The 12,549-nt window shown below is 35.2% G+C and overlaps 1 protein-coding gene across 1 annotated transcript in view; it reads right to left on the bottom strand.

The window, feature by feature from the left end:
* The window catches only part of fhod3b (formin homology 2 domain containing 3b), a 181,231-nt gene that overhangs the window by 37,255 nt on the left and 131,427 nt on the right, over window positions 1-12,549 (bottom strand). The window contains 5 exon segments of the mRNA XM_058746369.1: window positions 601-842; window positions 1,007-1,150; window positions 1,271-1,365; window positions 2,545-2,656; window positions 5,250-5,344. Of these exon segments, the coding sequence (XP_058602352.1) occupies window positions 601-842; window positions 1,007-1,150; window positions 1,271-1,365; window positions 2,545-2,656; window positions 5,250-5,344 (688 nt within the window).

A 12,549-nucleotide genomic window follows, 5' to 3' on the forward strand; every position in this document is an offset into this window, starting at 1 on the left:
AAATAAATAAAAACTTTAAAATTAATTTAAAAATTAAAAATAAAATAGTCACACAAAGTTGCTTCTCAAGTAAATTTATATCATTTTATGTATCATATTTGACTGACTATTTTAAATAAGTTATTCAAGAAGTTTGATAAGTAATAAAAATAATACTTATTCCACAAAAATAAATAAATAAAGGATGTTTATTATATATGACGTATATAAATATATAAATAAATAAGTTACATGTCCAACATTCTTAAGATATATTAATTTAAATTTTAGTTAACAATGTTTAATAAATGAAGTTTCTTATAAATGATGTAAATAAATAAATAAATAAATAAATAAGTTACATGTCCAACATTCTTAAGATATATTAATTGAAATTTTAGTTAACAATGTTTAATAAATTAAGTTTCTTATAAATGATGTAAATAAATAAATAAATAAAATGTTACATGTCCAACATTCTTAAGGTATATTAATTTTTAGTTGCATCCTTGTTTAAAGGATTCTGTTACTTGTTTTTAAATGTAGTATAAATGTACTACAGACACAATATAAATTATTCAATTCAATTCAACTTCGATCTCTATTTTTCTCTCTTCTCACCTTTCGCTGATATCATCTATCCTCTGGCCATTGAGGGGCAGGATGTTGGGCGTGTGGCTGTGACAGGGGGAAGAAGGAGCAGAGGTGTGGCCTTTCCCATTTTGGAGTGAATGTCTTCGGCTGCGGCGACGTTCCAAACCCCGCCTCTCAGGTGTGGCTCCAACGCTGGCCCGACGCCGACTTTTGTGTCCAGATGGAGGAGGCTGAGTCTCATCATCACCGTCTTCATGACGTAGGGTTGACTATGAATAAGCACAACTATTAGACTAACAGCAAATATTGCATCTTTATTAAGGTTTTATATATCAAGGATTACTTTTTGTTTAAAAAAATTCTTTAAACATTTTAGATTTGGTGCAAAAAAAGAGAAAAACTGAATTGAAAAGCAAACTGAGCACACGCTAACCTCATAGATATTGAACTGTTCCACTAGGTCCAAATCTGTGCCCTTCCTGTTGATGTGTCTCTGAGCCACGGACTCCATGCCCTGCTCCTCCAGACTGTCAACCACATCATAGAACGTGTCCTGGTCAGGAAGACCAGCCAATGTCTGCAGGAATACCACAGATACATGAGAATAAAAGTACTAATGTACCTTTATATATAACACCACGTGAATGAGAGTGAGCAAAAAGAGTGACATTTTTGAAACATAATACTGTCCTGGTACCTTGTTGATAAGGGTCATGGCATAAACCAACAGCTCAGTGTCCATTCCATCTTTTTCATCCAAGATTTCCATGGCATTAGACCAGGGTTTACAGCCTGGATACACGTAAACAAAAGGGTCAATGACACATAAGAGATGACACATTTTTTTAAGGTGAAATGTATGCAAATATATACAAATATCATTAATCATTAATTTATAAATATCACCACATGGCATTTTAAAACCAAAGATCAAATGATCTGATATTTTAGGACTTATTAGCCTTGACACATAGTAACAACATATGATCAAATTTCTTGTTTTATGTTGTGTTGTGTTGTTTTGTTTCCAGGCATCGTTTTGAAAACTTTGTATTGCGAGCACTTCCTATGTTTATTAGCCTGCTAAATGTTAAGTGTCTGCTAAATGAGTAAATGTACAATGTTTTGGTTTTGTGTTGTGTTTTGTTTTGTTTTTGTGTTGTGTTTTGGTGTCTTTTGTGTTTTGTTTTTGTGTTGTGTTTTTGTGTTGTGTTTTGTTTTGGTGTGTTTTGTTTTGTTTTGTTTTTTTGAGTCTTGTGCCACATGGCTTTGATTTGGCAGACAAAAGCTGTCTTAAAAAAAGAAATAAAGAAACGTATTGAAGACGTATTGAAACAAATTCATTGAATTCAAAGGAACTGTGGTTTAATAAACTTCTAACGGTATTTGAAGCAAATCGGTTGAAATATGGCTGGTTCAGAGACAAATGAGCAGCATTAGTTTGAGGAGAAAATGTCTGTTATGTAGATTAATAGCAGGAGACGTTCTGCTTCATCTGCCAACCTGTCTGTCTCTCACTGGGAGACCAGAGACAGCGTTCTCTCTTCTTATGTAACAGTATTAAACTTTCATTCTAGCTGTCCTATCTTAGTAGCTCTGGTCCTATCAACAATTCATTTTCCACCCCCCATTCCATTAATCTTGATTTACTCTGCAGGCTATCAAATTTTGTTCACTGCCAAAGCAGGGGCCGATAATATGAGCAATTACGTTAAAAATATCTGAAAAAGAGTCAAGAACAGTTTGTTAACTGTCATCTCATTGCTTTGTAACCAAACCTCATCAGAGAAGAGAGTTTCTCTCTATCATTTCAGTCCTCCACACACACACTAACATCCAGAGCTCAGCTTGAACGATACAGAGACAGAGAGTTTAAAAAATGGTTTTCCAGGGAAACTGCGACAACTTTCCAAGTGTATTTCACCTTTCATAAGCATGTGTGTGTGTTTGTTTTTGTAATGTGTATGTTACCTTGCTTGGTGTCCATGGTGTTGACGGCCTGGATGAGGAGAGGTGCGTTGCTCTCGGTGTATTCCACAAAAACCAGCAGCAGCTTCAGAGCAGTTTTAACAACCAACCGGAACTGCACACATGTACACACACAAAGAAACACTATTTATCTCTATACAACAACATAACACTAATCATAACATTTGCATTTACACCCAATAATATTAAATTCATGCAGCTCACACATGGTCTTACACTGTCTAGACTAAACTGACTGTAAAGAGTGTAAATGCCCAGAGAATATCTTGACACATTTTCCTGAATGGAGTACCATGGAGGATATTGATAACAGCCTCTGACACATGACTGCACACTGACAGGAGGAGGAGCTACTCTAAATGTCTTGCAAGTAGCCTGTGTTGTAACCATTTTTTCCTGTCTGTTCTCTATTCTCCTGGTTTTTAACCCCCTTAGACATCTTAGTTTTCTATTTAATACTGCATTTTGTGCAACTTTATGCCCATTATGTGAACCAGTATAATTTCCTATAAACATCAATTAAATAGTGGTGTCACTGAAACACCCTCACAAAACAAAACAAAACAAAACAAAACAAAACAAAACAAAACAAAACAAAACAAAACAAAACAAAACAAAACAAAACAAAACAAAACAAAACAAAACAAAACATTTAGTCATGTTTGTTTTCAAAACAAAACAGTTAGTAACGTTTATTTTTCTTACCTCACGGGCATTCATTCATTCATTCATAATGTGCTTTAAGCATAAATCTAACAACATTTTGTGAGGTTAATGCTAAAAAATAAACTCAATTTATGATATATTTTCTTTAAAAAAAATGGTTTTAAAAAAATACTATTTTTCTTCTCATCTTGTAATTATCTAAGTTTAAATATTTTTACAGGAAAACAAATATTACAGATTTAAAAATGATTTTAAAAAGATATTTTTGCTTTTGCAAAATTATACTTGATTTCATAAATGCATTAGACATGGCAATATTGAGACACTGTATTTCCCTGATAAGGAAACGGACACTGTCAAAAAGAGAAGAACCACGGAAATCCAACAGACCAAAAAAAAAAAAAAAAGTGTATATGGTGTGGAGAATGGGAGAAGAAACGAGAAACAGATCTGGTATACACTTTATTTCGATAGTCCACTTTAGACATTTTACTAACTATAAGTAACTTTGTAACTACATGTCAACTACATATCATTTAATTCTCATTCATTTGCAACTACATGTCTACTAACTCTCAGTAGGGTAGATTTAGGGTTTGTAGAATAAGTTGACATATACTTGCAAAGCTTCTTAGTCAGTATTTTGTATGTTGTGGACCCATCAAAATAAAGTGTTAGAAGATATTAAGCAGACAGTCTACTGATACTCTAATGACTGCTAGTTGACATGTAGTTGCAAAGTTACTTACTGTTAGTAGAATGTCTAAAGTGAACTATCGAAATAAAGTGTTACCCAGATCTGTGTTTAATAAAGTAAGAGCTGCTCTTTCAAACCATACTGCATCTTTCATATGCACCATATAACAGAAAGAGAGAGAAGAGGAAATGCATTTAAATACGGCTGCATCCAGCACAGATCTGCATAATAATATCTGTTGATGTGGTGATCACAAACATCCATTCACACCCATACACACACACACACACACACACACACACACGTGTCCTCATCACATGTGTTCATATTGCCACTAGAGGGCTGGACAGGACTGAAAGAGGAAATCAGTCCAGAACATTTGATCGTACCGTGCCTCACTCTGTGTGCTGGCACACCTGGAAGCTGCCCTGCTGAGTTAAAGCATGCTTTACAAACATTGGCTTAAAAGAACATAAATACAGGGAAAAAACAGGAAAGTCAGTCATGAACACTGCGTGCAAAACTACGCCACCCTATGAGTATCGTTCAAGTTGGCACACCTGGAAGCTGCCCTAACTTAAAACATTTGCAAACATTGGCTAAAAAGAACATAAATACAAGAAACAGTACCTTTCGGGCCTTATTGAATTCATTACCTCTGAACAAAATAATAGATCTGGATTTTCAAAGCAAGAGTAAGTGTCTCATCCACTTTTGCTTCAAGAATAGATTTTGAAGCCAAGTACTAAAATGTATTAATATTACAATGAAGTGCATAGGCTTAGCAATAATTGTGTTATTCACATTTCTTTTAATATAATTTATTTATATAATTCATGCTATTTTATACATCAAGGATGCACCAATATGATTGAAATTCTGGCTGATACCAATAAGCCAATTATTTTCAGGTTATTGCTGCTATTTTGTCTAAATAAATTAAAAATTAAAATCAACTGTTTTAAACAGTTTCAGCAGTTTTACTCAACAAGTGAATTTGGGCATCAAAAAAAAAAAAAAAAGGATATTCCTTTGCTATATTTGCTTATAAATTACCCTTAACAGTGTTATTAAATTATTAGTTAAAGATTATTTGTCAGTTTTTATTATTAGTTAAATTATTAGTTAGCTTAAAGATTAACTTTAAGTGAGCGCAATTAAATATTAAATATCGACTGATATATATACAAAATTACATATATATATATATTTAAAAAAAAAAATTAAAATAAAAGATAACCAATATGGTACCAATATATCATAAGGGAACAATCACAAAGTGAAATACACCCATTGATCATTTTCATAGTGAAATGTCTTTTACCTTTGATCCAACCAGTGTGTAAAGCCACTGCACAGTTTCATTGTGTCCAATAAGCCCATTCATTCCATCCACATACAGCATGATTTGTCCAAGAGCTGAAAGAGAAAAGGAGAGAGAAATATATAAATACATTTACGTTGCTGCAGTTTCTTGGGTGACTGGATTGCTAGGATGTTCTGGGTAATGCTAATTGGTTCAAATCTGACATGTCCACTACCAAAACTCTTCAATATCCTAGTCTTTTGTTATAGCTTGGATTCCAGTGTTAAAACCCCCATAACAATACAGATAAACTAATAAACTAAAAACAATAATAAATTATTATTCAATATTTTTTAAATAAGATAATAATGTAATATTTTAATAAATTAAAAAAAATGTTTTATTGAAATTAAAAAAAGAGAATTATTGCTCTGACTGCCTTGAAGGACTGTTTTCCATGTTTTATTCATTTGTTGCATACATTTTATCAGCTCATGCATTCCTTGGGAATTGAACCCATGACCTTGGTGTTGCTAGTGCCATGTTATAATGTTTGAGCCACAGGAACACAATAAATAGATCACTACTTTGAAGCCAAGTTAATCAATTACATCTACTGGATTAGAATTAAAACTTTATTTCATTATAAAAGGATAAATGCATGTGTGTTAGCTTGGGATTTGAACCCAGGAGCATGAATTCAACCTCTGGCCCACCACAACACTTGGATAGTCCTTATATTGCACAAGAAAATTTAGAAAGTATAAGTTCTTAAAGTTTTTAGTATTTAATATTCCTTAAGCAAAACGGTGTGCTTTGAAGATGATTGATTTTCACTTATATGCAACAATGAAGTAAAATTGTCTTGCTCCACTGATGTGCATGAGCATGTGTGTGTCTTTGCACGTGCACAGCAGTGATACAGCAGTGTGGTCAGTGTTTCCATTGTCTTCATAAAACTAGCTCTCCTTAGCACTGGCTCTCCTTAACAACTCAGGGGAGGTCTTCTGGTGAGGGAAGTGTCGTGACAGAGCCTGAACCATAAAGAAAATGCTTCACACACCAACGAACCCTCGCATATGTGTCCAAAGTTTAAAGCAATCAGAGTACAAACAGATACAGTCCCTTATATGTGAAGAGCAGGATTTTGCTCTGATCAAAGAGAAGAGTGTCAATGAGATCCATCTGGAGCTCTCTGAATCACATCTCTGCTGCAAAGAGTTATTGTATCATACACACACACACTAACTCACATGCTCCCTGCAAGATATAAGCTGTAACAGGTGAACCGTTCTCAAATAAACAACTGAACTGTTACACTTTGAGACTTCACAAACACACCAACACAAAACCACATTTATAGGTTAATGCGTTCAAGTTGCATTAAATTACATTAACATCATAAGTGTTCTGGAACTAAATAATGATGGTGGAAGCAAGCATTACCAAGCAATCCTACCTTAACAACTGTTGATCATCATTTTCCCAGACAAACTTGAGTGTTTGTATAGTTTTACACTAAACACATTTAAATTTTGCAACTTAATACATATGATGACATGATGGAAACCCCAATGCGGACATCTGCAGTTAATGCTACTAAATTAATGTCACTTCATTTAAGTATTAACCATCAGAAATGGTAATTGAAATATGTGGATAGTAACTCCTAGTTTCACAGAGAATGAGTTGCAGAAACATTAGGAACAGTTCTGTTCACATAAACTAATCTTATTACTCAAAACTGTGATTTGCAGTTGTAACTGAAAAGATTCTTTAATGAGATATGGCAGATAAGACTTGCAATGTAATTCCAGCCCATGTGACAATACAGTCACTTTTTTTCCCCACTTCATGAGCATATTTGACTGAAAATCACGTTGAAATCTTCACTTCATTCCTCTTAAGTGTTCTTTAAAACCTGACTGAGTAAACAACGGTAACTGACATATTGGTTCTTATAAGTTATAATGGTAAATGTTGACAGTAAACTTTAAAAGTCAGAACTTCCGAAGAAGGGAAGGTAGCATATGTTCAAGCTGAGAGACTCTGTGGACAGGCAGGAGTCATAACAAACAGCTTCACATGCACACATAGAGCAGTTTAAATATTGTTCTTGAAGCCTGAAGTCTCAGCCTGTGTGGCAGTGCAGTGGGGAAAACATCTGAGCAGGCTGATCCACCCAAGCGTAACATGACTTCCATTTGTTGCATGACACATAAAGCAGGTCATAACAAGAGCTCAGGGAACTCTATAGGAGGCCACTAAAAATCACGGAGTTTCCATTTGACAGAAAAGACTGGAGGAAGAAATAAAACCGAGAGCTCTGACAAAGACAAGCAACAAGAGGTGAAGGTCAATGCGACTTTCTGAGCCGTAGTTCAGCTGAAGAAAGATTTCCGTCTCCGTTGAATGGTTCAGGCAAATCTGAAATCATACATGCACTCTATGAAAAACGCCTGGCTTGCTGTTTTGGATGGATAGATGGAGTGCATTCAGAAAGTATTCAGACCCCCTTCACTTTTTTCAATTTTGTTATGTTGCAGCCTGATACTACAGTTGTTTAAATAAATTTTTTCCTCAAACTACACTCCGTATCTCATAATGACAAAGTGAAAGCAGAATTTTAGAAATGGCTGTAAATTTATTAAAAAGAAAAAAAGTGATATCACATTTACATAAGTATTCAGACCCTTTACTCAGTGGATTGGGGGATTTTCTGCCATTCTTCTTTGCAAATCCTCTCAAGCTGAAGTCAGGTCGGTGGACAGCCATTTTCAGGACTCTCTAGAGATGTTTGATAGGGTCAAGTCAGGGCTCTGGCTGGGCCACTCTAGGACAATCACAGAGTTGTCCCTAAATCACTCCTGTGTGGCCTTGGCTGTGTGCTTAGGGTCAATGTCATGTTGGAAGGTGAACCTTCTGCCCAGTCTGAGGTCCTGAGCGCTGTGGAACAAGTTTTCATTGAGGATATCTCTGTACTTTGCTCCATTCAGCTTTCCCTCAACCCAGACCAGTCTCCCAGTCCCTGCTGTTGAAAAACACCCCCACAGCATGAGGCTGCTTCCAGCACACTTTACTTTTGGGATGGTATTCTGCAGGTGATGAGCAGAGTTGGTTTCCTTCAAACATGTTGCTTAGAATTGAGGTTCATCAGACCAGATAATCTTGTTTCTCAGAGTCTGAGGGTCCTTTAGGTGCTCTTTTGCAGTGCAAATTCCAAGTGTGATTTCATGTGTCTTCACTGAGGAGAGAATTGAGTTTGGCCACACCGCCATAAAGCCCAGATCGATGGAATGTTGCAGTGATGCTTGTCCTTCAATAGGTTTCTCCCATCTGCATATATCATCATGGAGCTCTACTATAGTGACCATCAGGTTCTTGATCACCAGTCTAGACAAGGCCCTTCTCCATCAATCGCTCAGTTTGGCTCGGCGACCAGCTCTTGGAAGAGTCCTGGTTGTGCCAAACTTCTTCCATTTGAGAATTATGGAAGTCACTTTGCTCTTGGAGAAGGTTCAGAAATTTTGCCTTGATACAATCCTGTCTCTGAGCTCTGCAGGCAGTTCCTTTGACCTCAAGGCTTGGTTTTCACTCTGATATGCATTGTCAGCTGTGAAGCATTTTATAGAGAGGTGTGTGCCTTTCCAAATCATGTCCAATCAATTTAACTTACCACAGGTGGACTTAAATCAAGGTGTAGAAACATCACATCAATGACTACGTTTACATGCACACGAATAATGCGATTATTTCCAATAATCAGAGTAAGGACTTAAATGCATTATGATGTTTACATGTCAGGAGCAAAGCTCTTCACTCCCGTTTACATGCAATTTCCATTATTCTTATTATTCGCTAAGAATTGTGGTTATTTTTTTACTGACATTATTCACATAACCCACTGCACAGTGGACTCAGAAAGAGCAGGTGCATTACTGACCGCTGTTTTAATTTATTTATGCTTATTGCAAAACACTTTTGTATGGTTGTATTCCATGCTTTTTCAGTGTCATAGAAATGTGATGGCAATGCCATCGCGTTCTACTTGCCGTTTCTGGATGAAGGTAAGGAACAGAGACCGGTGGCAGCGAGCTGTGTTTTCCCCAGAAATGCAATGCTTTCTTCCCCGCCATCGTTGCTAATCTGCGTATTATTACAGGTGCGTGTCACGTCATTCATGTACGTCACAAGCACATGCACACTTTGGTCAGAGCGGCAATACTGCGATTAAGCTGTTTACATGCCTGTATATTTCGATTCAAATCGGCGTACGTCACCTATGTTAATAAGATTATGCTTGCCGCGATTATGAGCTTAATCGCATTATTTAGATCGAAGTATTGCGTTAACATGAGGTAAAGTTTAATTGCAATATTGTCAAAATCTCATTATAATCGCATTAAGAGGGTGCATGTAAACGCACTAATTGATCAATAAAAATGGGAGGCACCTGAGCTAAATTTCAAGTGTTGTTGCAAAGGGTCTGATGGATTTGAATAATTATGTAAATGTGATATTTCAGTTTTTTCTTTTTAATAAATTAACAGACATTTCTAAAATTCTGTTTTCACTTTGTCATTATGAGATACGGAGTGTAGATTGAGGAAAAAAAATAATAAGGGGGTCTGAATACTTTCTGATTGCAGTGCAGATAGATAGATAGATAGATAGATAGATAGATAGATAGATAGATAGAGAGAGATAGATAGATAGATAGATAGATAGATAGATAGATAGATAGATAGATAGATAGATAGATAGATAGATAGATAGATAGATAGGGCATTTAAGGATCAAAATGTTGCTTGACCTGAGATTGACACTCTCTTCATTCCAGATCGTTGAAAGAAAGATGAGCCCTACTGGACTCTATACTCACACAATGAGGTCGTTTGATAAATAGCATACCTAAAGCATGACTACATGTGTTTACATGGACACAGGCTTTAATATGGAGTCCAAACTGCCTCCACATGCTCATACACTTTGCATTTTCTTCATACAATTTCAAATCAGCAATCAAATCTGATAAGAATAGTATCTAAACGACTAAACATGCATAACAGGCACTTCTCATGTTTATTGCCATCTTATGATGAATCGCTTGTTGTTTTCCTCAAATGTAAGTTGCTTTGGAGAAAATTTTAATGTAAAAAATATAGGCTATTTTATTAATAAAATTCATGGGGCAGCGTTGACAAGTTTCTGTGTGTGTGCATCGCAATCTACGATTTCCAACCTCCTTCTGTGTGTGTGTGTGTGTGTGTGTGTGTGTGCATGTGTGCATCAATTAAAGCAGTGCATATAGAATGGTGATTAAACTGACTTGGAAATACCTGTACATTAAACGGTTTTAATGTATACCTGCCAGCCAGTCAGAATTGAGTATATATATATACATATACATACATATATATATATATTATTTTAAAATGGCAAATTTTCTTTATAATATATATATATATATATATATATATATATATATATAAATTATAATATATAACAACGTCAGGGTGGTGCAACTTCATCCCTAAAAAATATATTCATCACAGAAGATTCTGGAAGATATTCCAGTCAAGCGTATGATTTTAGTGCATTTTAAATTAACTACAATATGTTCATACAATATATTTTTATATATTTAATTATTTACTATTTATTATCTAAAATTGTAATTATTTAAACTGAATAAATATTGTTATAAATACTAAATAAAAATAAATACAATTCAATTAATATTGTACCAAAAGATTTCGCCTCTTTTAACCGAAATGCAACACTTACTAAGAGTAACAATTTCTCAGTTTTTCAACGAGTGGCCTGTCTGCTCCTCCTCATACTGTCTCGGTTCATCCAAAGCTAAAAAAGGATTTCATTTTGGTCTGGCTTTGATGAAAAAAGTTCATTTATATCTCCTGACCCAACTGTGACACTAAAACCCATTTAGCAACACTGCTAAACCTTACTGTTTCCTGGCACCATCTGCAGCTTACAGCTCCGGATTGTACCTGAAATGATTCCTCTTAGCTGGAGCAGAGCCTGCAGAACAAATGCTGCCAGATTCCCATAGCGAGGAAGAGAGAGAGAGAGACCGAAGGAGAGCAGAGCGGTGACCAGGCTGAACTCGCGTCTACTGCGTCTCCACATGGGAGAATGAGGAGTTATGAATGCACCACACGCAGGCCAAGATTCCCAGGTGCAGCCGTCTGGTGTGTGTGGCTGCTGGCTGCTGGACTGACTCTTCATCTTTTATCAATCAAGGCTAATTACTCAAAACATGTCAGTGACAACATTCCACATGCGTTTTTTTCTACTCGCGCAAAGTTGCAAGACTACCGGAATGACATGCAGGGTCATTACAGTTTGGTGGATTCTGGACTGAACAGGTTTGCTGAGAAAAAGATAAAAATATCAATGATTTTTTTTGTCTTATCCCAGGGTGAAAACACCTGTCTATCAGAAAAACACACTGCTCAAGCTAAGGCTAGGGCATAATAATCCTGACCAAATATTTCACATGTGGTCTATAGGAAATTTGGCCACACTGTTACATGACATTTTTTTAATGTGTAACAGGGTGGACATTTTACGCTAAAGAAGCTCATTACTAGTTAGGAAAGAAAAACATAGAAGAATTTTAATAGATTGCTTCTTCGAAGTCTTCAGATTAAGTCTTCGAAAAATGAGAAAGATTTTTTTTTTTTTTTACTAACATTTACCTTGTTTTTGATGTTGCTTTCCCTCCAAGGAAATTATGTCACTTCCACCAAGTCATGTAATTTAGGGCATATGCTTAAGATTTTTAAGGGCAGGTAGCACTAATGTAACAGGGTGGACTGGAGTGAGAGACATACATTAATTTAATGATTTTACACATTAAAAAGAAAAATAGGTATCACAATAAATTGCATTTTATTTCAAAAATAATAAATAAATGTATAAACTAATACTCAAAATTGCTAATCTAAAAAAAATATATATGTGACCTTTATTTCAGCAGCTATTAATAATTCTTAGGTACTAACGCACACATCTATTTTCAATTGATAATAATACTTTTTACTTATTATTATTATTTAAATAGATTATAAAAATTAAACAAATCAATAAATACATATAAATTAATATATTGAAATGAACAGTGCTGTACTTCACTCTCAAACATGCAGTGCATCAGATTATATATTTATTTAATTACAATGCAGTGTTTGTGATTTGATAAAGGTGCTAAAACATATTGTGCTCTTGGACATTGTTTCATACTTGCCAACGTTGATTTTTGCTTTCGTTTGGCACTTGATAAGTGTTAAGTTTT

This window comes from Onychostoma macrolepis, chromosome 16, assembly GCF_012432095.1.
Source record: "Onychostoma macrolepis isolate SWU-2019 chromosome 16, ASM1243209v1, whole genome shotgun sequence".
Taxonomy (NCBI): domain Eukaryota; kingdom Metazoa; phylum Chordata; class Actinopteri; order Cypriniformes; family Cyprinidae; genus Onychostoma; species Onychostoma macrolepis.